This window comes from Cupressus sempervirens, chromosome 6 (assembly GCF_028749045.1).
Source record: "Cupressus sempervirens isolate cs-2001-9-10 chromosome 6, ASM2874904v1, whole genome shotgun sequence".
Lineage (NCBI taxonomy): Eukaryota > Viridiplantae > Streptophyta > Pinopsida > Cupressales > Cupressaceae > Cupressus > Cupressus sempervirens.
In genome coordinates this window covers 147,879,482-147,906,358 of record NC_143123.1, presented here as the reverse complement: position 1 = coordinate 147,906,358, position 26,877 = coordinate 147,879,482, and the positions used below count along the sequence as shown (strand labels likewise).

The 26,877-nt window shown below is 34.5% G+C and overlaps 1 protein-coding gene across 1 annotated transcript in view; it reads right to left on the bottom strand.

Annotated features, from left to right (window-relative positions):
- Nucleotides 1-26,877, bottom strand: part of LOC149551661 (bacterial hemolysin-like protein) — a 147,053-nt gene that overhangs the window by 40,641 nt on the left and 79,535 nt on the right. The window contains exon 7 of the mRNA XM_089789721.1: nt 11,341-11,427. Coding sequence (XP_089645847.1) covers nt 11,341-11,427 — 87 coding nt within the window. The remainder of the gene's footprint in view (nt 1-11,340; nt 11,428-26,877) is intronic.

The window sequence follows — 26,877 nt, the reverse complement described above, 5'->3', positions numbered from 1 at the left end:
TTTTCATCCATTGCTATCATCAATAAGAGCATCATGTCTTCCAACCTATCAAGCTTCCCCTTAACCACTAATATTATATCCACATCTATTACAACATTTGGAATCTTGTTTCTCCATTCCACTCTAGGTCATACCTGTAGATCTCCTCTTCTTAACCACTATCTAGATTTAATCTCAAGCTCAAATGCCAATAAATTCCCTTTTTCCACTTGACCATGTCGATGGGGTACACATAATAGAATAATCAAATGCAGACCCAAAGCCTTTTGCTACTCTAATAATCCATAAACAAGGTAGCTATACAACATTGTCCATTTTTAATGGCTTTTTATTTAATTTCATTGAAATAAGGGAGCATTTAACCCATTTATATTGGATACACTTCAACACTAACCAAGGATATTAAACATCAACAATATAGAAAAGAATTAAACAAACATACAATAAAATCTAGAAAATACGTTTAATTTGGAGAAAACACAAAGGTTTTAAAATGATTGTGTGGTCCAAACAAGCTCCATGAATGTTGATCAGAGCTTGACAAAACTTGAGCCAAAAACTTCCCTACTCACATATAGACTTCGCATGCACACAACTTTTGTTAAATAACCATGTCAAAACTATCTACAACTTAATAATTTTTTTCTTTCCCTTCTTGAAAACCAATGACGACATAGGCTACCCCTTGGCCTTTGCTTTCAATGGAATGAATAACTGGCGACTAGGAGGAAAACCCTTCAATTTCGGCATTTTTAATTAAGATGTAGTTTTTTCTCTTCCATAAGATTTGCTATCTATTTTATAGGTTGTATGATGCCTATATTGCTACATAAAATGTTTATACAACCTATAGACGGTGCCAATATAACCCAACAATCAATTTTGAAAGTTAAAAAGATGTTCCCAAATCTTCTAAAGAAACTGCATAACTCTATAAACGACTATTAACCACATCATCAAGTTATCATAGCTTCAACTACTTTATTTTCTTATTTTCTTTTAAATTGCAAAGACTTTTGAGTTGAAAAGGAATTCGTGAAAATATTTGACAATGGACTCCCATTTTGACTACGTTTGATTGAACCCGTAACAGTGTTGAAAACTGATAACATTACCCCCAATGGTTGAATCTCAAAACATATCCAAGCCACAATTATTTCATATCACTAACAAATGATTCATCATACGTTTGAACTTGCTCTAGAGTCTTGATCTAAATATAGAGAAGAGCACACCATGTATCTTTCAAAAGGTAAGATTCTAATATTATCTTAGTTCTTAGATTAGCCTTCAATTCACATGGACCTAATAATGTTGCCTAGCCCTAAAGACATTAGGTTGACTACACATTATATCTCACAAATCAACTTGAGAACATTAAAATTGAGAAGACCTTTCATTATTTCACCTATCAATCCCAAATCCTTGCAGCCAATGAGACATAATACATCTCATTTAATCAAACCCAAAGACTTCAAGTAGACAAGAAACAATAATAAGCACATCATTTCATCTTTAACCTAAAGCCTTCGTGTCCAAGAAGCCTCTAATCAAGGGGAACTCATATACGTGGCATCAAATGAGCACGTGCGTCTAAAGAGTATCAACCGTTTATAATTTTAAAAAAGCATCAAATTTTATTGAAGGAAAACCAAAAGTGGTGAGTTTACTGTAGTCCCAAATTAATAAAGGAACGTAACTGCAAGTAAGTCTCAAGCACAGTGACATAGGGACGTGTCCCCTCTTTTTTTTCCTTGTCGCACCTGAGATAGAGACGGCCCTGGTATGAGGGAATGACGTTCCTGCCTCCCCAGCAACAACACCATTGGGTCATCATCTCGCCTAGGATAGGAGGACATCCATGGTGTCTTGCATTTTGTCACCACAAAAATGTAGGTAACAGTACGAAACTTTTTCAAACTACTTTCGCATTTCTCTAAGTTTAGTTCATTATTTAATTGGTTAGTATTGATCAATCAATCAACTCCAATTCATGTAACAAACTCTTTTAGTGAAGGTTTTCGTCAAGTCTTTTTACTTTTTATGTTTGTTGAGCTTATGCTTGATTTTTGAAGTCTTCAACATCCTTTTTCTTGTTTTTGAGTGTGTTTGTTAGCTTTTGGTCTTTTGGTTTTGTTCAAAACATCGCTTCCGTTTTTCCCTTCAATTTGGTCTATCTTAGACCTTAATCAAAGTTAACAATCAAAAGATATGACCATCTTTGTGCCCAAAAAATGGGCTCTCCAATTGCAACTGCACAAATTAGAAATATCATGTTGTATTTTTAAGTTGACATTCACTATTTGAAAAATATAACATTAATTCACTTTATGTTATGTTTTCAAGTTAATTTACTATTTTGATTTTTCACTTAATGTAACTATTTTAAACATATAGTTTGATTTAAATTTTTATTTTTAAATCAAATGCTCTAGCAAAAATTACTTTTAAAATGACATTTGCACATTATGTTTTTACTATGATTGTGTAAATGTTATTTATGGCCCATTTAAGTAATCTTTCATCAAAATATTGAATTGCCATGTGCTTATTTAAGTCATGTAAGTTATGAATCTTATTCTTTAGACCCATGTCCAAATGCATCTAGAGACTGAGCTTTTGAACTAAAAGCATGTAAATGTCTTTATTCAAAATATGCAATCACCTCCCACGAATGAGATATGCATATTGCATGTTTTCAAAACATGCATATGCACTCCAAGAGTGCATTCAACATGAGCAAGCACATAAAGCATATTGTAAAATATGCACATGCATCTTGAGAACCAGTTTTTGCTTAAGATGCATGTTTTCAAAATATGTAAATGCACTCCAAGAGTGTTTTTGGGCTTGGATAAGCCAAATACATGTTTTTAAAACATGTGATAGCACTCCAAGAGTGCGTTTGGACTTATAACATGTTATTGCCTCTTGAGAACCTATTTTTACTCTTAGGGCAAAACGTCCATGTCTTTGGCCTCTAAGAACACATTTTTGTTGGTTTTATTTCGATCTTTCCATGGAATAACTTGAAATATTTTTCTCAAGAGGCATTTTTGCATCCATATGCATTTGGAGTCTTAATTCATGTGAAAGAATGTTTCTTCTCAACCTTATTTGGAGCCACGTTTTGCACAAAAATGCCTAGATTTGGGTCATTAAAATCCACGTTTTTGCTGAAGGAAGGGTTGTTTTCGAGTTTTGATCATTATAGACGACATTAAGGGGCACATTTTTGCATTTTAAGATGAAAATTGTTCCATGCAATGCCTTCATGAGACCACATTTTTAACAATAATGAGTTTCTTTTCATACATTTTGTCAAAAACGATTTGTGTTTTGGTGTTTGTTGACAACATTTTTGGGCATATACATGGAAAACCCCTCATCCCTTGCTCATTAATCACTCATCATTAAAAAGTTGACAAAGTCAAAGTTTGTTTGAAGATTTTCAACATTGGAGTTTCTTTCCCCTTCATTTTTGACACACAATCATCAAGTAAGTGGGCATTTTCCTTCTTGCTAATTAATTCATGCTTATCTTGTCGATTTTATGAATGTTATAGCTTGATGCTTCACACTTGTTGATATAGATGCCATGGAAAGTGCATTTTACCTTTAAAAATGATGAAAAGTCTCATTTCCATATTTCTAGTTTTTTCCCAAATTCCAAATTCGAGTTTGCATATTGAAGTAGCTTACTTGTTGACATGTTTGAGTATTTTGCCAAAAGTACATTTTTCTTTGTGTTTTGTTTGTTTGCATTTTTCTTCATTTTGAAGAAGCTGCAAGTTCTTTCCCAAGAACTTGAGCATGTTTCATTTCACTGCACCTTTCACCATTTCATGGAAGAGCACCATTTCATTCCCCCTCCATCATTACACACCAAGGCACATTGCATCCATTCCTTTTATATGCAATTACACTTCAAGAGCAATTATATGTAATTCCACTTTTCATGTCATGACACATTGCATCTCATTATCCACATGTGATTACATGTAATCTCACCCTCCATCCGCACTTACATGTAATTTCATCCTTCTTTTCCATTTACATGCATTTCCATCTTCTGAACCTAAATACATGTTTGTTTTACATGTAATTCACTTTACATGTAATGACATCTAGAGAACCCATTTTTTTATTGAAGGTCACACTTTTAAAGTCAAAAGTTATCATTTGCACACATTCACATGCGCCTCTCCTTCATTCCTTAAGGCATCTTTATAAAAACTCATCCTTTTCCAATACCTATTTACATGTCATCCATCTTCCTAAGTTCCATTTTATCCCTTCACATGTACTTTCCATATCACATACAATTCATTGCATATGTTCCATGACTATCTAACCAATGCTCTGAATATATTGCTTCTTGGAGATCCATTATGCCAATATTCTCATGGAGTCAAAATCTGTATCTTCCGATGATAGATTCAATCCTATTGAAACTTTCATGTTGCAACAAGTCAAGATATGTCAAGATTTCTATAAAGAATGAAGACATCCAATAAACAAGACATGCTTTGATTCTCAAAAAGCAGTAATTCATTTTAGATTAATTTTCCCAACGGTTGTCTGCAGACCTAAGTTTATGTCGGAATGTGCCAAGCACTTTGCTTCAAAAAAAAAAAAGTTATAAGTGTTGATGGAAAGTTGCTCTGAGTTTTCATCCGGACATCATCGAGAATGTCTTCAAGGTGTCAGAGACTCCATAATGTGTCAATCTACAAAAGAGAATTCATGACAACTCGAACAAGAAAAATCTTCATCACATCAAGTTTTCAAATGACAACGGACAATTCATCAAAGAGAGTCAAAGGCTATCAAAAGATGCAACACCATGGTTATCAAGGTGAATGCAGTGGCACAAAATACAGGAACTTCTAATCCTATGATCATCCGGGATAGCATAGCCAAGTACAAGGCCCTTCAAGAACAATCCCTAGGATTATTTCCTTCTCTTCCATCTTCTTTCTTCTTCTTTCATCTTTGTAGTTCGAGAGGATGTGTTATAGGAAATTGTATAATTACATGTAATATGACTTACATGTGTAATGACATATTATCCAATAATTTCTCTTGTTAGTTAGACTGGGTCAAAGTTGATTGAGTTGCTCCCACTTTTTCTGCCACTTTTTTCTCAACTCCTTAACATATATAAAGGAGTGTCCCCTGATTGTAATAATCATCTTTTGTTGTATGCAAGAAAGCTCTGTGAAGAAGGAATTTGGAAGAAAAGTGAATAAAAAGAAGCAATTAGATTCAAAGCTTTGACTGTAATTTGTGCCTATTGTCTTTGGTTATTATTGTGTGTTCAATAATAGAGCATAGTGATTGAAGAAGCAATCGGAGCCAAAGCTTTCACTAAGAGTTGTTGTCACAATACATAGACTAGAAGGTTTGACTGTAGCTTGTATTACCATCTCAAATATATGAATAATAGTTAGAATTCCCTACTTCTGGAAGTCTTTGTGCCCCAATGGTAGAAGTTATCCTTATAGAATAGGTTAAAACAAGACTTAGAGCCAAACTGGTATACTTTCTACTAGCCTATGAATTAGTATTAGTTTATCACTATCACCGTTTACAACTTTAGATAGAAGCGTAGTTTGAGGTTTCATCTTGCCCATTACTTGCTCCGCAAGTGGATTCTTTTCTGAAAGATAAGAGGAAAGAACATTGGTAACGCCCCTTACAAAATCTCTCAGCTTCTTGCTTACCTTGAGTTGATCCAAGGAATGGTGAGAAGCGAGAGCCTTCCCTTTAAGATAGAGAGACTCTATCTCACATGTTGTAGATGGTCATCCTATTTTGCGACTAGATTTTATCCAAAACTATTAGTTGCAAAATATCCACCCAACAATCCCCACGTCACCTATGGGGACAAGGGGATGGAGACACGTCCCTTAACCCCTCTAGGGGATGGACAAACCAACATGTTTTAAAATATGCTCAAAATAAAATAATAATAAAAAGGTTTTAAAATATGTGTTTTAATGATTCTTAGCCCAAGGATATGTGGGACCCATTTAGAAGTTGAAATCCCATAAAACTTTTATGTTTTCTCATTTCATATTTTTCAATTTTTGCAACAGCATCGAGAAGAAGAGTGAAGCTTTAATAAAAGGGTGTTTGTTTGAGTGAAGAGAGTGAATGGAAGACAAAGAGAAGTGATAAGGAGCAAGAAGAGGAGAAGGAAGATTTTTCAGCTTGTTCAAGAGATCTTTCAAGCAAGAGGTGGGATTTTTTATGGTTGTTTTATTTTATTTTCTAACTTTTCAAGTCAAGTTCATTGTTTTTAGTTTCTAGTTCATAGTTTTTAATTCTTAGTTGAATTTCATTTCTAGATTTTAGTAGATGCTTCTTGTTTCATTTCCATATTTTTGTTGCTTAAATTTTATTGAAAATTTTGTTATTTGAAGAATTATGTATTTCTTGTATTTTATTTTTGTTTTGTGGAATGAAGAGTGAAAATGAGCTTCCAAGGTCATGACTCGAGTGGGTCAAATCATAGTGGTGATGAGATGGAATTAGAGGCCCATTCTCATAGAAGCCAACAAGATTATAACCTTGAGACTAGGCATGATTAAGAAAATGAGGAAGTTGAATCTCATTCAATAGATAATATGCCAGCTGGTCTACAAGCTACAGATTGCCCCTCTATTTTGGCAAAGTGAGCTAGGGGTAGTTATGGTCATAAATCTCCTCTCAGACAATTTGCAACAATGATAATTGGACGAACAACATCAGGTGGTGGTACATGGAAGTGGAAATGCAACATTTATGGAACAAAACAGTTTGGCAACGTCACTAGAGTCAATGTACACTTCCTCTTTTGGACAAGAAAAGGTGTCTAAATGTAAAGTCTTGATGAAATCAAAAAGTTTGCATTACAAAATTGAGTTCACCAAGATTTGGAGCGTTCCAGATGACTTGGGAGTTGAAGTGCCTACCACCTTAGAGGGTTTATGAGCAGGGGCAGCCTTGGTTCCTCCTACATCTAGTGTTATGGCTAAAGCACAATCGAGCAAGGGGAAAAGAAAGGAGTCATTTGAAAGTAACCCCATAGCTGATTTATTTGATGCCTACATGAGAGGAGATAAATGATGTCATTGGTAGATTTCTTTTTCCAATGGTGTACCTCTTCATGTGACATGGTCTCCTTATTATAAGGAGATGATGTAGTTGGTGGCAAGGGGACGAGAGGATTGTCATCTGTGGCACCAAGTGAGCATAAATTGCGAACTACAACCTTCAATATAGAGTACGCCAAGATTTGTATAGAGATGGAGAACATAAGGTCAGTTTGGGAGGAGTATGGATGCAGGATCATCATGGATGGGTGGATAGGCATTAGGAACCGTCGATTCATCAATATCATAATTACATGCACAGAGGGACCTATTTTTCTCAAGGCTATTGATTGTTCAAGGCATCGAAAGAATGTTGATTTTCAATTTGACATCCTTCAATCAGCTATTAAGGAGGTTGGGCCACAATATGTTGTTCAAGTAGTGACAAATGCAACAGTTCTATGTAAAGTTGTAGCGAGACTTGTTGAGGTCGCATATAGACATATTTGGTGGACTCCATGTTGAGCGCATGCCACGAGAAACGCACAAAAGGACAAGGGGAAGATTATCTAGATTAAGGGAGTAGTAAGATGCTAATGATGTGAAGATGGTTATCTACAATCACCACACATTACATGCCCTTTTCAAGAGCTTTGTAAAGGAGTTCCTGAAACAAGTTGAGGCCCAATATGCGTCCTACTTCATTATTTTAGAGAGAATACTTGAGTTACAAAAACCATTGCAACTTATAGTTTTGACAAATGAGTGGAGTAGGTGGGATGGGTCAAGGATAAAGCAAGGACTGAGGGTGAAGGAGATAGTGAAGAGTGATGTGTTTTAGAGTGATGCAAAATACATAATTACTATCATCACTCCAATTTTCCAGTTCATCAAATATGGGGATGGGGATGGGGATGCACCTAGCCTTGGAGAGGTGTATGAATGCATTGTTATGCTTGGCCAAATGAGGGCAATTGAGCAAGAGAGGGATCCCAGTTTAGCATTCTACAATTACCACATTCGGTCTATTATTCAGTGTAGATGGGATAGCCTCAACACTCCCTTGCACATAGTTGCTTTTGCATTGAGTGCAAAGTTCTACATGGCTAGGCCTAGGATAGTTACACCACTGAACGATGATGAGGTAATCTATTATCAATTTAATAATTTAATAAATTTACCAATTGTCATGTTATCATGCTACTCATTGTACTCCTAATCATCTTTATGTCTTAGAACTTAGAAGTTAGAAGTTAGTACACTTACACATGAATTTTTTATTTTTTTATTTATGGACTTCAAAATTTGAAGTTCAAGTGAAGAAAGGGTTCTTCAAGTGCATTGATAAGATTTATGGCATTGAGACAGCACGGAAGGTTCACACTCAATGGACCAAATTTGCTACTCTTAGGGGTTATCCGGCTAGAGAAAAGGCATACATAAAGACAATGGCACAAGAGGATCCAATTTTGTGGTGGAATTGTCGTGGACCCAAATCTACAACTACCATGCTAGCCATTAGTCTCCTATTTCACATTTCTTGTTCTTCAACTTTAGAACCTAAATTATAATTATTACAATTATATGTTTTTCACTTTCAATTTCACTTTTAGTTATGAATTGCGAATTTTTGATTCTCATACTAGTGATTTGATTGTTATCTTAGGTATTTAGTTCTTCAGCTTCTGAGAGGCACTAGTCTACTTATAGCTTCAACCACTCTCTAAAGAGGAACAGACTTACCTCTAAGAGAGCAGAGAAGCTAGTGGTTGTACATTGTGTCTTGCGTATCAAAGATCACAAGACACATGTATACAAGGAAAACCTTGCAGCACAATGGCATGTAGAGCCGGAGGAGCCATCATAGGTTGATGAGGACGAGGATACTTATGATGCAGGGTTTGTTGGTGGTCCTCTCGCAACTCTTACCCTTGGAGAGCATGAGAGTTTGGATGATGAGTTTGTTGAGCCTAAGCCTCAACTCTATAGGGATGATTAGAGGCTCTAGGCTCTACTGCATTTTGGCAGCCCTTGGGCCTTAACATTTTGATTTTGTAGTTTGTACTTGTTTTTTATCTTGAGACATTGAACATTGTGATCATAACATGCTTGATGCTACTCGATGTAACTATCTTTATCATGACATTGATGAGATAGTGATACTTATACATTTGATATATTGATAATAGATATCTATGACTTTTGAATTTGAATCTTCAATCTTTGATTATTTAATTTATTTAATAGAAGCTAGAAGTTAGATCTCTTATATTGTTCAATGTTCAATGCAATGTAAAAAAAAAATAGCAATAGCAATCATGATGAACTTATACTTCATATTTATGTCTTATATTGTTATACATCTTTTCATAATTAGTATTTAAGTACCATTGTATACACCACTAAATGATGGTGAGGTAATCTATAATCAATTTAATAATTTAACAAATTTATCAATTATCATGTTATCATGCTACTAATTGTAATCCTAATCATATGTATGTCTAAGAACTTAGCAGTTAAAAGTCAGTACACTTTCACATGAATATTTAATTTTTAATTTATTGGTTTCAATGTTTGAATTTTAAGTGAAGGAAGGGTTCTTCAAGTGCATTAATAGGATGTCTGAGACAGCAGGGAAGGTTCGCATTAAGTGGATCAAATTTCCTACTCCTCGAGGTTATCCAGCTACAACAAAGGTGGGCATAAAAAAAATGGCACGAAAGGAACCTATTTTGTGGTGGAATTGTCGTGGACCCAAATCAACAACTACCACGCTAGCCATCTGTCTCCTATTTCAGGTTTCTTGTTTTTCAACTTTAGAACCTAAATTCTAATTATTAAAATTATATGCTTTCACTTTTAGTTACGAATTTCAATTTTCGGATTCTCATAATAGTGATTTGATTGTTATCTTAGGTATCATGTTCTTCAAATTCTGATAGAAACTGGTCTACTTATAGCTTCAACCACTCTCTTAAGCGAAACATACTTACCTCTAAGAGAGCAGAGAACCTAGTGTATGTACATTGTACCTTGATATCAAAGATCACAAGACAGGTATGTACAAGGAGAGCCAGGCAGCACAATGGGATGTAGAGCCAAAGGATCCATCATAGGTTGATGAGGATGAGGATGCTTATGATGCAAGATTGGTTGGTGTTTCTCTCGCAGCTCTTACCCTTGGAGAGCCGAAGAGTCTGGATGATAAGTTTGTTGAGCGTGAGCTTCAACTTGACATTGATAATTAGAGACCTGTAGACTCTACTACATTTTGCCGGCCCTTGGGCCTTGAAATTTTTATATTGTAGTTTGTTCTTGTTTTTTTATCTTGAGACATTGAACATTGTGATCATATCATGTTTGAAGCTACTTGATGTAATTATCTTTATGATGACATTGATGAGATAGTGATACTCATACTTTTGATAACTTGATAATAGATATCTATGATATTTGAATTTGAACCTTCAATCTTTGATTATTTAATTTATTTGATAGAAGTTAGAACTTAGATCTCTTTTACTGTTCATTGTTCAATGCAATGTAAAACTAAACTAGCAATAGAGGTCATGATGAACTTATACCTCATATTTATGTCTTATATTGTTATACACCTTTTCATAATTAGCATTTTAAGTACCATATATAGTATATACTATATAACCCCCGTAGCCGCAGCCATCCCCAAATTGAGACCTCGTTGTTCCCCCATCTCCCCAGCCCCCAGGACGGTGTAATTATAACAGAAACAATTACAGATATTTAGAAAACATTTGAAAACCTGAAATATCCTATCATGTCAAATTCCAATTTTATAATATGGATAGCTAAAGCCTTTAGATTCAGGAAACCTCTACTTTAGGCTACGTATATCCAGGGTTTGTGTCATCTTGACAGAATATGTAACATAACTTTATTTAACCAAAAGTAATGAGTTGGTTGCAGATCCAAATTAATAAAGCTAAGATCCCTAAAATGACGTACTCACAAGAAGCACAACTGTCAAGAATGCAACAAAATGCCATAGGTTACCGGTTATAAATTACTGTGGTCTTCACAGAAATTTTAAATTACAGCTTAAAAGGAACAAAAATAAAATTACAAAATGATAAGAAAATTAAAAGATCTTGTGCCAGACTGAAATACTCTAAAACAGCCCCATGAATATAAGAACATGTAGTGTCAAATGAGCATACATATGAATCCTAAGTCTGAAATAAAAATGCAAGTATATTATGCCAAAAATAACATTGGTTACCTGTGACCTGCGAGCTTCAAACTGAGGTTTAATCAGTGTGATTAGTTCGGATTCTTGCTTCATTACTGAAACAACTGCTGGCATAACCTACAACATAAAGGCAAAGTATTAAAAATATGGAAGCACAATTTTTGTTTATAAACTGTGTTATCAATAACCAAAAATATATTTTCAAGAAGGAAAACATCTTCTCTTGATTTGGCATTCGCAACTAATAATTACCCAATTAGAAACTATAACCTACAATGTCTAGTAGGTAATATTTTCAAGTATGAAAACATCTCTCTTGATTTGATATTTGAATTTAATTATTACCCAAATTAGACATAATGACCTGCATAGTCTAGTAGTTTATTTGCTGATATTTGCATATAGGTGATTTTCCATAATAATCTACAAAATAAAGACATGTACGAAAACCATGGAAACAAATAAGCTAGATATTCTATCAAAAAATAGAATATCATAATCTTGGAGGAATGGTAGAAACCAATGCTCCTCAAACAGCCATCCTCTCAGGAATTTGGGCAACCAAAATCCCTCCCAAATAATGAAACAAATCATTCTTATAAGTTGTAATCATTATCTCTGCCAACTTTAACCTCCTCCATGAACCTAAAATATGGAAACTAATATTTATGCCATGTTGCCATCATCTTGGCTTCCATTTGACATTGAGAAGATAATAGCTTATTGATCCTGAAATCTAACGTATGATTAGGTACTCAGTTTCCCAAATAATGAAATGAATCATTCTTGTAACCATCCTCTCTGCCAGCTTTAACTTCCATAAACCTAATAATGAAAAGTAATATTTATGCCATGTCTCCACCACTTTGGCTTCCATTTGACATTAAGATCATAGTTTCTTGATCCTGATTTACAAAGTACTATTGGGTACTTTGTTTCTTTTTTGTTAATCTACAATCAAGAGTTTGACTTATATTATTACAGAGTACTATTGGGTGCTTAGTTTCTTTTTTGTTAGTCGAGAATCAAGAATTTGACTGTGTTATATATATGAATTTGTATACTACGCAAAACTTCTACAGTTTGTGATTCGAATCTTTTTCACAGCTACATATTAGGCTTGTATAATGCAAATGATGAATCCAAAAGCTCAAAGAATGAACTTAACCAAGACTGACAACTAATTCTGAATTGACAATACAACTGACTTATCTCAGCTCTCTTTTTGACACATGGTAGACGACAGATCCCGATGTGTTTGTCACATCCCTACAGTCAAGCCTAAATTGCAGGGGGTTGATCAGCAACAGTGCCATTAAGAGGCATGGTTGCCCATCAAAGCACATGGGACTTTTGTCAAATCGATGGAGATATTAAATTAGGAGGTGACACATAATAAATGAGATTGGTGTAGGTGAGAGCTACCATATGATAAAATAACAATTTATTGTCAGGAACAAAGGAAGTGTGGCACTTCCTTCTTCCCCATCAATGAACCCATGTCGAAAATACTGGGCATTGACCCCTTAGCTGGTGATTAAAGGAGAGCCAGCTCTGCGTGAATTGGGGGGGAGGTTATCAGATTTGGCTCCCCATGCCGTGGAGATTACAGGAATAAGGAGGATGTAGCTGCAATGAATGATTGGTCTTTCATTTGGGATGATATTCATTTCACAGCCTGCGAGAATTATTCTCGATTTGATAGTTTTTTAGTGCTCATGTCTGAGGGTTTCTTATGACCTTTCCCCTCTCTATGACAACTATGAAAATCGTTCCACCATCCATGAGTTGTTTTCCAGCTTGGATGTTGTGATATGAGTCCAGAAGAAATTGTTTCTGTTTGTTTTGTTTTATACTTTTCTTTGCCATAAACATTCCATAAAATGCCTGCAACAAAATTGAACTTTTTAGACCCACGAGAGAAAAGAGTTTTCTTAAGGAGAGAGGATGTCCAAGATAAATAAGTATGGGCAGATTGCTGATAGTAAGACCAAAGGGAGGTGATAAAAGGTAGACAATAGACTGTCAAGTTGTGCAGATCAATGGGAATGGAGGCATCAAGAGATGTCTTAAAAAGTATAAACAGATGTATTATGGAGTGAAAGGTATGGGTATTTTATGAAAACTCACAAGAATATGAAAGAGGAAATCCCTGAAGTATTAAGAGGGAATAGAGGAAGAAATATAGCAGTAAAGGAACACCAAGAAAGGGTCGTAGATTTTGACGCTTGAGTCAGACAAAACTCCACCTTTGACCCCAAAGATAAGTATAACCATCCCTCAATTATCATTGGGTTTGGGATACCTTATTTTTCATTATGTAGTAAGAATTTATATGGAAGAATAGAGTCTGAAAATTAAATGGTAATTAAAGTAAATTTTATTAAGTCCTCTGGTCACATTTTTTGAGGGATGTCAATTGGTAAGCTTTATTTGGTATTTGAATTTTAATTGCAAAGCTTGGAACTTATATTCAAGTTCTTACTTGAGATGTAAGATGTTAAATAATAAAACTATTTCTATGCTCCTCTCCTATTTGTAAGATATGTATGATGGTAAGGTGCTTGTGATTCTCTTCCTTATGAGTATCGTTTATTAATGCTACTTCTTTTGACAATAAAAGACTATCTCTAATGAAATATTACAGAACTATTAATTGGCAGCTGGAGAAGGCACTCGGTAGCCATCCCTCACTTAAGCAATCATTAAATATGATTCCTTGCACAAAGGAGCATACAAACTAATATCTTATGTTCTCTTATCATTCAAATACCTATAAAATATAAATTGTAAAGAAAATATGCCAATTAAGGCTCATGAACTTAACAAATATGTATCCACCACCATAGTCATGAATGACATTGCCTTAATAAATTATCTTTTAATAAACATCCTTAGTAATATATGGGGTACTTAATATATAAGGTCATAATCACTCCAAAAAAAACAGCCAATAGTAGCTTAAGATTTTTATATACAAGCATTATGCTATCAGTCTATAGATTAGAAGTTTCAAGGATCATAATGTCCACCATGAAATTAAATCGTCATAATATGAAGAGATCCTAGAGGTTTTGACATTAACAAATAAGATCGATCATAAAAGCTAATATATGTCTTTCTCAAGGTCAATATCAATGTGTCCTTATTTATATAATGTTAATGTTTTAGCATCAATAGAAGTAAAACATTGATTATTTGATATACTAATCTGTGTTTATCTTTTCAGATAAATTGTTATTCGTGATTCTTATATATATAATATATATTATATATGTAATATAATATATATTATATATTATGCATTATATATCTCATAATATATATATATATATATGATATATGTAATATAATATGTATTATATATATTATGCATTATATATATGTTAAAGATAAGTTATGCATATAGTTATTGATAATCTAAATGGTGATTAACTATAGAGACATGTCTCTTAAAGAGACATGTCTCCTCTCATATTATACATATATGAGATCCAAATCTGCTTTTGGAAATCATCAATTACAATGGCAATGAAAATACATTTGCAAAAACAATCTTAGTTACTTTAACATGGTATCAGAGCCAACTGCAAATGAAGAAGGGAGAAAGGTGAATCATTGCAATTATAGGAAGAATATAAGAGATTAATCTAACATTTGCATTACCATATCCTAAGTGTTGATCAAATCATCAAGAAACACATGTTTTGAATCTCCAAAATGTTCATACCCGTGCTACGATGAAGGCGGCCAACAAAATCTACTTTCAGGAAGCAATGGAAGAGATTTATATAAACATTGTGTCAACACATAATAAATAAATACTAGAATTGTCTTTGAAATAAAAACCCGACAAATGCAATGTTCAGAGGACTGGCAGCGGTACATAATATATTTGGAGTCCTTGCCTGACGAATTATGTTTGGCAGCAAATTTCATTATTAGTAAAAATCGGCAGTCTGCTACATATTAGAAAATACAAGTCATAAATCAGTCACTGCAGCACAACGTGTTGCCTCAATCCATGATGCCTTCTTTTCGGCACTCCTAGTTTACGTTCTGGTGGTTGCTGAGTACTTGTGAATTTTCCAACTCTTTTAATAGAATTGACATTTGAAGGATCAACACTTTGAAGAAAATTACTTGCACAACAATATATTACAATTTTCAGAAGTGCAAATCAGACCTACTGGTTCACCCTAAACTTATAAATCGCTCATGGTGATTCCATTCATCTCTCTCTCTCCAAATCTTGTTGGAGATTTATATTAGGTGTTCCAAAAGACACAACTACAACTTCTACGAGAGATGATTGAGCTGCCTGCATCATGCAGTAGAGTAATGGTTCAGACTTTTAAATGGGCAGATGTTAGAATTGTGCAGTAAATCCCAACTAAGACGGACTCATTATTGAGACTTCATAAAAATCATTGAAAATTGCAAAGGGGATCATTCCAGCAGCCTACTTGGAAAAGTGTACAACTGTCAATGGGAAATCACAGTAGTCAAAGGAAAAAGAGTGATAATATGTTATGGAGAGAATTACAGTTTGACCCCAGCAGTAAATTGTGGAAGGTGCACATTACTGCTAGATGGGAATCGATGAAGGAATATAAGAAAGGATGAGCTTGTGTCAGGGTAAATCATTGCTCAATTTTCTCTACTCCCAAACCCCTCTGCACAGTCTGCAAGCTTCATTCTATTGTGTTCCAACTTGGGATCGTTTCTCTAGCACCCATCAATTACATTATATTAGGATGTTGTCAAAGATGCTTCAAAAGAAACAAGTGCAAAAATCATTGTCACTATAAGGTTAGATGTCATGGAAGTTTTCCACAAAATCTTGTGCTGTGCCTACTCAGGATTTTCGGTTGTAATCAAGTGAATAAAATTCAAGGTTTATTTTGGGATGTATGTGCATTTGAATACAAATTAAATCAAAAATTGCTTCGCCACAAAAATTGATATCGAATTACAATGTGACATTGAGAAGGCTCTCCCAACGTTCAATAGAGTTTAGTTAAACTAAAGATGATTCTCCTACGATTCTTGGTTGGAGAAAGTAACAGATTTAATTTAAATTTTGTTTATATATATCCAAGGTAAGGTGGAAATTCACGAGCATAAAAATATCGATAAAGGGAAGACTGAGATTTAGTATAAAGTCACGATGCCTATAAAAGATGGACCCACCATAACCGGTTAAAAGAGAAGCGGGTCCTATCAAGCATAAAAAGCATCAGGTCCCATGCATACATATTAAAAGTGGAATGAAGGGGATACACTATAAGGAGGTTCTAGTAAAATACAACCTTACATGAACCCTGTGCATAGGGATTAAAGAAGGTTGGACGATCCATTATTTATTTGCATCGTATCTTTGAAATATTCATAGACGATAAGATTTACACACATTCGAAGTGCATACACAGAAAATATAAGTATGAACACAACATGTCATGCACAGACAAATGTGAGAGTAAGACAGTAGACAATATAAGAAATTAAATACTGGAACGACTGACTGGATGAAGTACGTGGACAATTCATGGGAATCTTCCCAACTCCTTGTGTGCCATTCATTGAATATTGGGATCTCCTTATTTCCTAATGGGTCGCTAGCTTATTATTTAGCGCTGAATGCATATCCGGCAACATAGTAAACAGTCACAGAATAAAGGATTGTGAATAAACATTGGGATCTCTAATTGATTAAATACAATTATTACATAGGTAAATGATGAAAAAGGCATAGAATGTATATTATTGTAGCATTATATTTTCTCTCTCCACTTGTGGAGCATCAAGTTACTTGGAAAAATGTGGAACTCTTTGCCGAAGTAGAGAAGCTGACAATGTGAATAGTCAAGCAGAGTATTGGCTTTGCTAATGGAGAGATATACAGTCGTTCTTGAGCATATAAGAGTCGGGTCCTTAACCAGCACAGCCATCTGTTATGAGAAGTTACAACCGATTCAGTTGGTCGGTTGCTCTGTTATTTCCAGTTATTGAGAACACTGATAACAAAGGTTCAAAAGAGTTTTGATAGAAGAACAATCTTTTCTGAAGATTGGTGCTTCAGCTAGCTGTATAGCACAATTATAAGCTGGTTGAAACTACTCCTAACTTTTCAACCGATAGATGACTCTATTAAAGAATTGTAATATCTCAAAGTTCATGGATTTTGTTTGTGAGAGAGAAGTTGTTTACCAATGATGTTTGAATGATAATACAGCAAGCATACACTCAATTGAACAAAATCTAGAATTCTGATTGCAATCTCAAATGGTTCCTTTGATGCCTATACAAATCTTTAGTATCAGAAAACTAGAGTAGTTGAAGTTCAAATTTTGTTGGCCCAAAGATCCCTGGACAATTGCTGAGTGATGGAGTTTCGCATTGTTTAGTAGCATAAAGTATTTTGTTGGAGGATTGAATTGACCCTAGAATTAGAGATACACATAATGGTACCAAGAAAACGTGAGAGGATGTCACTATGATATGACAATTATAAAAGTAACTGCATAGACATGGGTACGAGATTTCCCATGGTAACATTAAGGTAAGTATTTCTCTAACTAATTGAATATAATATATTGAATCATAGATTGAGATATATATTTTAATGAATACTGGTACATTGAGAAAGCATTAGAATATATATTTATACTAAAATGAGGAAATAATATATTGAAAGCATAGATTGAGATATACATATTGAATATATGTATATACTTAAATATTTATTTCATTTATATTATGTTGTATATATAATTAAATCATGATGAGTTTTCATTTTATAAATGTAAAATTATTTTCTCACAATTGTAGATTATTTATATAGTGAATCATGATATTATTAATGGCAATTATTGTTTTAGGAATCCTAACTAATGTTAAGATCCTTATGTATGCTATAAAAGCTATGTGCCTTGATCTTTTCCTTCGAGAAAGTTATTTCAGGCAACTTTGAAAGAGAGTGAGTAGATAGATGATATGATTTAGTCAATCTTCGGTGATCTCGATCATATTGATTCAGAGGGAGTAAATTGTGTTGTGATAGAATCTTCAATGATCAATAAATTGTAACAGTAAAGAGGACTATAATTCATTCAACTGTGTAATCTTAATGGACCTACCCCTTGTGTACATGATATGAAAGTGCAAGTTGGAACTTAGAAAGAAGTATTCAAATTTGATATGATGTGAAAGTGTTCAATGATATACGAGTGGTAACTTTACATTGTGGGGGGAATAATTTAGGCAATGTTTCATTTCCACTTGAACCATTCTTAGAAAAAGAGATATTCCATGATCTTCATGGGCAAATAACTACTTGTATCTTTTACATTTATCTATTCATTTATTTCATAAATACTGTAAGGGTTATTTGCTTTGATCTTTTCCTTTATGTTTGAGGATATTCTTACAAGAAAAGAAGATTGGTACTTCAAATATGCTACCAAAAATTTTGTGCAGACTAAATCTAATGATAATAGTTCCAAAGACCCTGATGATCAAGTGTGGCTCTTGATGCAAGTATCTTTGATGATTGAGATTATGAGATTCTTCTACATTAAGAGGGAGTGTGACACTTCTTTGAAGGCAATGTTGGAGCTTAGAAAATTGATACTCAGAGGGAGTCTAGAAATCCATGTGGGTGACAACATGATGTTGACGGGCCTACTATGTATATCATGAGGGAGTGATGAGTTTGAAAAGCACCCTTGGGAAAAGAGAGTTTTTGAGGAAGTAACAAGAGGACCTGACATCCCTAGATCAATATTCAAAGGGGGAAATTTTGAGATGCAATCCATTATGGATGATATCTTCTCTATGAGAAGTTCTAAAGGGAAAAGTTAAATTGAAATATTTCAAAGGTAAAACTTGATATTTGATTTCAATCTATATCTAGTCAGATATGTAATGAAAGGTGACGATCTTTCATTGGCATATATAAATAGAAGGTAATCATTGTAAGGTGAAGATCTTACATATGATAGGCCTGTTATCATGGTTCTTTGGGCCAGAATCTGTCGGACATCATGATAACAAACAAAAGGTAATCTTTGTAAGGTGACGATCTTACAAATGATAGTCTTGTTATTATGGACATCTCTAGACATTGCTTAAGTGCAAGTAGAGATCATGAGTGTGTTATGGGCATCTCTAGACATTGCTTAAGTGCAAGTAGAGATCATATGTGTATCATGAACTTCTCTAGACATTGCTTAAGTGCAACGAGAGATTATTTTTGGGCTTCTCTAGACATTGCTTAAGTGCAAGTTCAACATTTGGATGCATTCTATACATTTGTAGAAGATTTTGATATTTGTTCGGAAGATCAAGTGATGAAGTTGTTTGCTAGGACTTTGAAGGACAATGCAAGACAAGCATATGAATCACTACCCACACAACGCATCTCATCTAGGAAGCAGTTTGAACAATGGTTCCTATCTGAATTTGATGATGCAAGCCATGAAGAAGAGATGTATTATGAACAATATGAAGACCAAGGCTGCAACATGGAAGAGGATCCTGATATGTCTTTGCTTGATGCATTCTTCAATATAGAAAGATATGAAGACGAGACTTCAGTGCATTTGTTTTTGAGGGTAGTAAATGCTTACAATGAAATTCCGTCAAATATAAAACCTCCTTACAAGGAATTTCTAAATAAAATTGTCAAGTTGAAAATTTTGCCAAAGGACCCTGATGTGAAACTTCTTCAAATATGGGATCAAGGTATTGAAGATGAAGCAAAAGGTACTAAAGTTAAACAAGAACATTGTAATTTTTCAGATTCGAGTGTAGAAGAAATTGAAAAGGAAGTCGATCATGATGAGATTGATAAGGAATTAAACTGTGAAGAATTTGGAAATAAGGAGGAAGATTCTCTCAGTGTGGATGAGATTTCGATCTTGTTGGATATAGAATATCAAAAGTATGTGGAGAAAGGAGGTCAAATTTTACACAACGAAAATCAGATTGATGAGACAATAGATGAGTTGTCTGAAACATTTAATGTACCAGAAAATCTTATTTCTACAAAAAATGTCACTTTCATGACGAGGAAGCCAATGAACTAGAAGAATCATGCACTTCTCGAAAGGTTGACAAGTTTGTTGAGGATGAGTATTTTAGTCCAAGTATAGAGACAGATATGTTTAGACACAATTTCAAAGAATGTTATGATCCTATACATGATGAACTAGCAGAGGGGAATGAAGAATACAGCCCTACTACATTTCTAGAGTTTGAGGATAGCGTGAATATGCATGAAGAAGAAGAATAGGCATCCAAGGATTTCAAAATCAATTCAGATCTCTTATGCAATGAAATAATAGAGAATCCGGACACAATATTTCATGAAAGTGAAATAGAACAACATGAGAAAACATTAGATGAAAATTCTCCTGGAAGTATACCCGAGTTTTCTATGTTCCCGAATCCATTTTCTGAAAGTGATTTCCTATGGACTCCAGAAAATCAGCATTCTAATGAAGATAGCAGGCTTGATGATAGTTTTGAAGTGGATAAAACTCATGATATACAAGTAGAAGATGAAATATGTATAGGTTCATCTTATGATCAGCAAGTGCAAACACATTCTGAAAATTCTCCAACTGTCATGTTTGATCAGATTTTTGATAAAAGAGGAGGAATAGTTGCTGATTGTGAGCAGTCTTCAAAGCCCTTTTGTTATGAGGAACAACGTCTAGCGTATGGATATCCAGCAAATTGTGCAAAAGGAACTAATCCAGATGCTTGTATGACTGATCAAGAGCACGACTCAAGGGATTTTCTATATAGTGAGCAACATAGTGTATACGTGAATCTCTCAAAGGTTAAACAAGAGTCATGTGCCAATGATTGCATTGATGAAGAAGAGTTGGTAAGTATTGCTCATAAGGATAATACATTTAATACAGGTAAGAAGTATGAGCAGCACACCGAGGTAAGTATCCTTGAATACCATGTGATAACATTTATAAATAATATGCTTAAGAAATCGCTTTCAAGTTTTCATTATCTTTCTTTTGAAGATTTTTCTTCCACGTATATTGATCGAATCAATGAAGTAAGAGATCAGATGTTTGGATTGAATAAGACAAATGAAAATTCTGATTTTGAACAAGAAAAGTACGTGTCACGTAATGATTGTCTTTTATTTGCTAACAGATTAGATTTAACTAACAAAAGATATGATATCATATTCAGGACTTCAAAGGTGTTACAGGATCAAAATCGGGTGTTTGACAGAGGAAAGAGTCAAAGTTCATTTTTTGGGGGGCCAAGGGCCACCCAATTTCATGTGCATCATGCTAAGCATAGATGCTTGCTCTGCTCCTCCAGAGAAACTGAGATGCTCACTATGCCCACAAGGGGCATATGTCCCCAATCAGAGCCACTGATGAAGCCCAAAATTCTGGCATCCATTTATGAGATTATGGAATGGGTCTTTATTTTAATATGATATTCAGGAAGCAAAAATACTAGTCTTGTTTTTATTTCTTTAGTTTTTCAGAAAGCAGAGTGTATGACAAGGCCAATAAAGAGAATAGTTGTGAATAATCTGCATCCCTCAGTGTCTGAAGGAGAGCTTATGGAGTGCCTCAATTCTGTGTTGCTGTCAAAAAGTGCCAACCACCTTCCAGGAACTTAGCACTGTATTAGCTGTGTTGTTAGCGAAGATAAAATCAAGCTTATGCAGAGTTTCTAACACCAGAAGATGCAACTACAACACTTTCGTTAGACAGCGTAACAATGAATGGAAATAATCTGAAAATCAAACAACCCAAAGATTATGCTGAGCCAGCAAATGGAGGTTTTGAGAAAATTTTGCCTGCGGTTGATTTGATATCCAGCACGGTTGTTGATTCTCCTTGCAAGATCTTTATTGGAGGGATTCCAAGTTTGCTTTCTTCTGATAAGGTCAAAGAGATTGTCACTGCCTCTCGACAGCTGAAAGCCTGCCACTTGGAAGTTGACACAAACAGATCTTTTGCATTCTTTGAGTATGTCGATCAATCCGTCACTTCTAAAGCCTGTACGGGATGTTAGGAGGTGGCATTATCACTGTAGTTTAGGCTACTCCTGATGCAAATGTTGAGGTTGAATGTCTTCCAAATTATGCTATCCCAGAGTTTGCAAAGGCACTTATGCTGAAGCATACTCGAATTTTGAAACTAAAGAATGTGCTAACCAAAGAGGAGCTACCGCAATTTTCTGAAGGGAAGAGATCTCAGAAGATATCTGTCTTGAGTGTACTGGGTTTGGTACTGTCAAATCTGTGAATATTGTAAGATGTAATAGCTAGGGAGATAACATTACAGAGAAAAATGGTAATTCACAGAGTTGTCTGCCAGATATTAGCAATACTGAAAATCAATCTGAATCTTTAAAGGTCCAAGAGATAAGTGTTGTTGAAGGTACAAAACCAAATGGAAGAGAATTGAAAGATGTTGACCTAGGCATTAAAGATACTCTCTTCAAAGAAAATGAATCCCGTGAGCAGCAAATGGCAAACAAGATAGATGGGACTGATACTGCAAATAATAATTTAATTGATATTTCTACTGGTCCAGCCTAACGCAGGAAGGAATCCGAGTGAAGTTTGAAAGAGATATGAAAGACTCAGTTTCAATATTCTTGATCGTAGAAATTATAGCGCTAACCCTTCATCAACCCGTTGGTGATTGTTTGATGATTTGTATCTGATAACGTTTTATGTTTTTTGCAGGTCTGAATATGTAGAGACTACAGGACCATGTAGCAGCGCCCATAATACCACCGACGAAAAACTCTTCCAGTTTGGAGTCACGAAATGCCTAGGCCGAGTGTACTGTGAACGCACATGGGAAATCCAGAGACTTATGCAAATATGTATTGGAATGAAGCTCCTGTATGAAACGTGCATTCAAATCATCTAATTTGATAGCATCCTGGGAATCTTCACATTCCTATATCTGGCATTGCGTGGGAGTAACAGAGAACAAGTCGCAGGCAGGAATAATGATTATGTGCCTTGTCAGGCATCAAAGTTTCAAATAATTTATTATCACTAATAAAACATGGAACTATGCAACCTATCGGTTGTTATTAAATCAACATTATATTTTAGTTTTAGTTATAAATTGTTAAGTTATAGTTAGGTGCTATGAAAGGATGTTTTGTTTTATGAAGCACCCTTTCATCGTTTATAAATACAAGATGTAATATCAAATAAGAGATATTCATACTTTTTAAAAATTTATATATTATGATGCACAATGATATATTTTTATTCTTTTATTGATAAAGAAATGATTTTTTGAACTAAGCCTGTGGATGGTGGATTCTCGAATAAATTCTTGTGCGATTTTGGAGTTGAACTGTATTGGATGGATCATCCGTTAGGAGTATCTCCAGTATGATTTTATTTCTGGATCAGTAAAAAATATTTATTTAATTTATTTGCATTAGATTTTTAAAATTATTATTATGTTGTGTCCTTTATAAATGTTTTTTTTAATTTATTTTCTATAAATGTTTTAATGTTCGGATAAGTAGACTGGGTCATTATTGCATTTTAAATTAGATAAACATAAATATTGTGAAATATTTTATTGTTTCCATATTTATGTCTAATTTGTCTCTGCAGGAGTTAAAGTGCATTTTAGACTAGTTTAAATTGCGTTTATATAATCAATCCATCACGTCAGAATTATTAAAATTGTTTATAGTTAAATATATTAAACTTTATAAAGTTGTACGTCTCAACTTATAATATTGACTCTGATTGCCTGTTTAATTAGGCACTGGTCTTTTACTCCTGATCTACAATCCATATGCTAGCAACTGTTTCATTTCTTGCCTTTGAGGAATTAATTTATTCATCTGTTGCATTAATCTATACTTATTCTTTATTTAAAACATTATTTCAATCATTTACTTTTGTTCTCAATTCATAAATCGCAAGTTTAAAGTTTTCCTATATTTCTTGCCATTTGGAAAACTTTTATTGTATTCGCATTCTAATTGGTCTGTTTTAAGTGTCTTGGATTTAAGTGTTTCATCCAGAATTAGGTACACTTGCCTTGGTCTTGCAGAGTTGGAAGTGCAGGGGATTTAGATCACATCGATCAATCCTGTCAAGTTGGCCTTAACCAGTTGGATATCCCAACATCGAGCAGGCAAGGCTCGTAGGATTCCAACTTGCGGTTTTGGGAACGAACAGAATGTTCTCTACAAAATAGCAAAACGTTCACTATTTCGCAACCTTCCTTTCTGAAATTTAGTCAAGTAGCGAAACATTTGCTATTTCGCAACATGCAATATTACCTTAGTGAGAAACAAATAACTATTTGCCATTTCACAGCTCTCATTCCTGAGATTCAGCGAGACAAAGAAATACCCCATAATGATCATTTTCTTTTATTTCAGAGGAAGATATATTTAAGGAATGCATATGGACCCCCATCAAACACGATAGCCTCATAGACAAATGTATACTGATCCTAAAAAAATATCATATGGGAAATGAAACAAGATTTAAATGATCAAATAATGCAAGGATGCTATGCCTCTAACAAGATGACTACCTTAACTCGATATCTACTTAATGTTGTGTTGAATCAAGGCCCTAATGCATTGGTTCTATATAATAGTTAGGTGTTCGAGATATTTAAGCCTAGACTTAAAAGAATTTGTGTATGATATTATAGATCATTCAATTGTGATCTATGTGTTTTGAATTAGGATCCTCTCTTCTAGTTATGATGCTAAGCCAAGTACAAGTGCTGACTTCTACGGCTACGAATGGAGTTTAGACCCTACGAGGGCATACGTGGGGATAAGCATTCCTCTAGCATGTAGACTAGTCTACTTTATTTGAAGTGATCTCTAACTGCTAAACTATGACCCACTTAAGATAAGCTTATCTGCTCAAGATTGACAGAGTCAAGGAGCGTTCTATGACAATAGACTCTTAGGCGTACCCTCTAGCTAGTGGATGGTTACCGCTGGTTGCATATAGGCGAGGGCTACTCATTTTGATCTAGGGAATTGAACTAAATATGCTAGGAGCATGTGCATCTAGGTGACAATTTCATGTCGGTGATGGATGTCCTTGTTACTTAGTTGACTGCAAGGAAAAGATATTCTAATGAGGTATAGGTAGGTATAATTGGACCAGCCTTATGGTACGATTTTGGACTTAGTTGATGTGAAATGGCATAATTCACCCTATTGTATTTAGGATAAACCCTTGGTGTAGTATGGGATGCACCAAATCCTCTTCCCAAGTATCTGCTAGTGAAAAAGACCAAGGAAAGCATTGAGACTCATGGTGCAGAGTGCAATGCACCAATATACATTTTCCCTGGGATGCACTATAAACAAGGGATGGTTAGGCAATAATTATGAGCTAGTTATCATATTCTTTTTGATGCCTATAAGAGCTAGTCACTATGCTATTCATGATGCTTATATGAACACATAACTATTGTCTTGTGAGTCATTTATGAGTTAGTCACTATTGTTATTGTGATGTATGTCAGAGCTACTTTCTATGTATGCGAATTTATGACAAGCCAATCAGCTTGTGCACTTATGATGTGTATGAGCTAGTCCATTGTATATGAGACCTACTCTTGAGATAATCATTATGTGTGTGAGTTTTGATATATGACCCTCTTGTGTATGCATAGAGTTGATAAACTAATTATTGATAATGATAGGTATGAAACTATCCCCTAATGGAAATTGTTATCTTTTATACAATTGTACCAAGTTCGTAGAATCCCTTAATTAATAAACAAGATTGAAGAGAACAAAGATCTTATCAAGAGGAGAGAGTGAGCCCCCTCTTAAGTATGAAATACAAGCCTCTGACTTCCAATAAGAGGATCCATATAGGTCTAGGGATCACCCTAGATATAGAAGTTAAATCTCATCATACATAATTATAAGGTGTGATATTGTGTTGATGCCACCTTAGTGAACGAACAATTTAATTAAAATTACACTTCATAAATAAAAGGGAAGACGATTGGTTGAACAAGTTGATGACTAATGTTAAAAAATTTACTAGCGACTGAGGGTAGTTGTTACCACCTTATACTCAAAGTGTCAAGGACATGGACAAAATTTGCATCAACCTTTCACATCAAATATTGTGCCAGAATATCTACGAACAAAGATATAATCTTTATTAATTGGCCAAAAGCTAGCTCAAGACTTGCTAGTCTAAGTGGCTCAAAACAAACTTAAATAAAATTGGTACTTTTATGTTCCCTCTTGCGTATGATATAGTTACTTTACCCAACTCAGTTGTTGTAACTCTGGCCTTTAGTCCTCTATTTTGTCTTCATATTTCATTGATGAATTAAATTTCACTCCATGGACCACTCAAATTTGCTAACAAAATATTTTCATCTATTGAGCCTTCAATACAACTTACATTATGATTTTTTCCTCAACGACGCTTCTGCAAAAGATAAAAACACCCACCCAAAAATAGGATCGATAAGGTACATCAAGTAATTGAGACTTTCAAACATAGGAAGTTACAAGCAAACCCTAAAG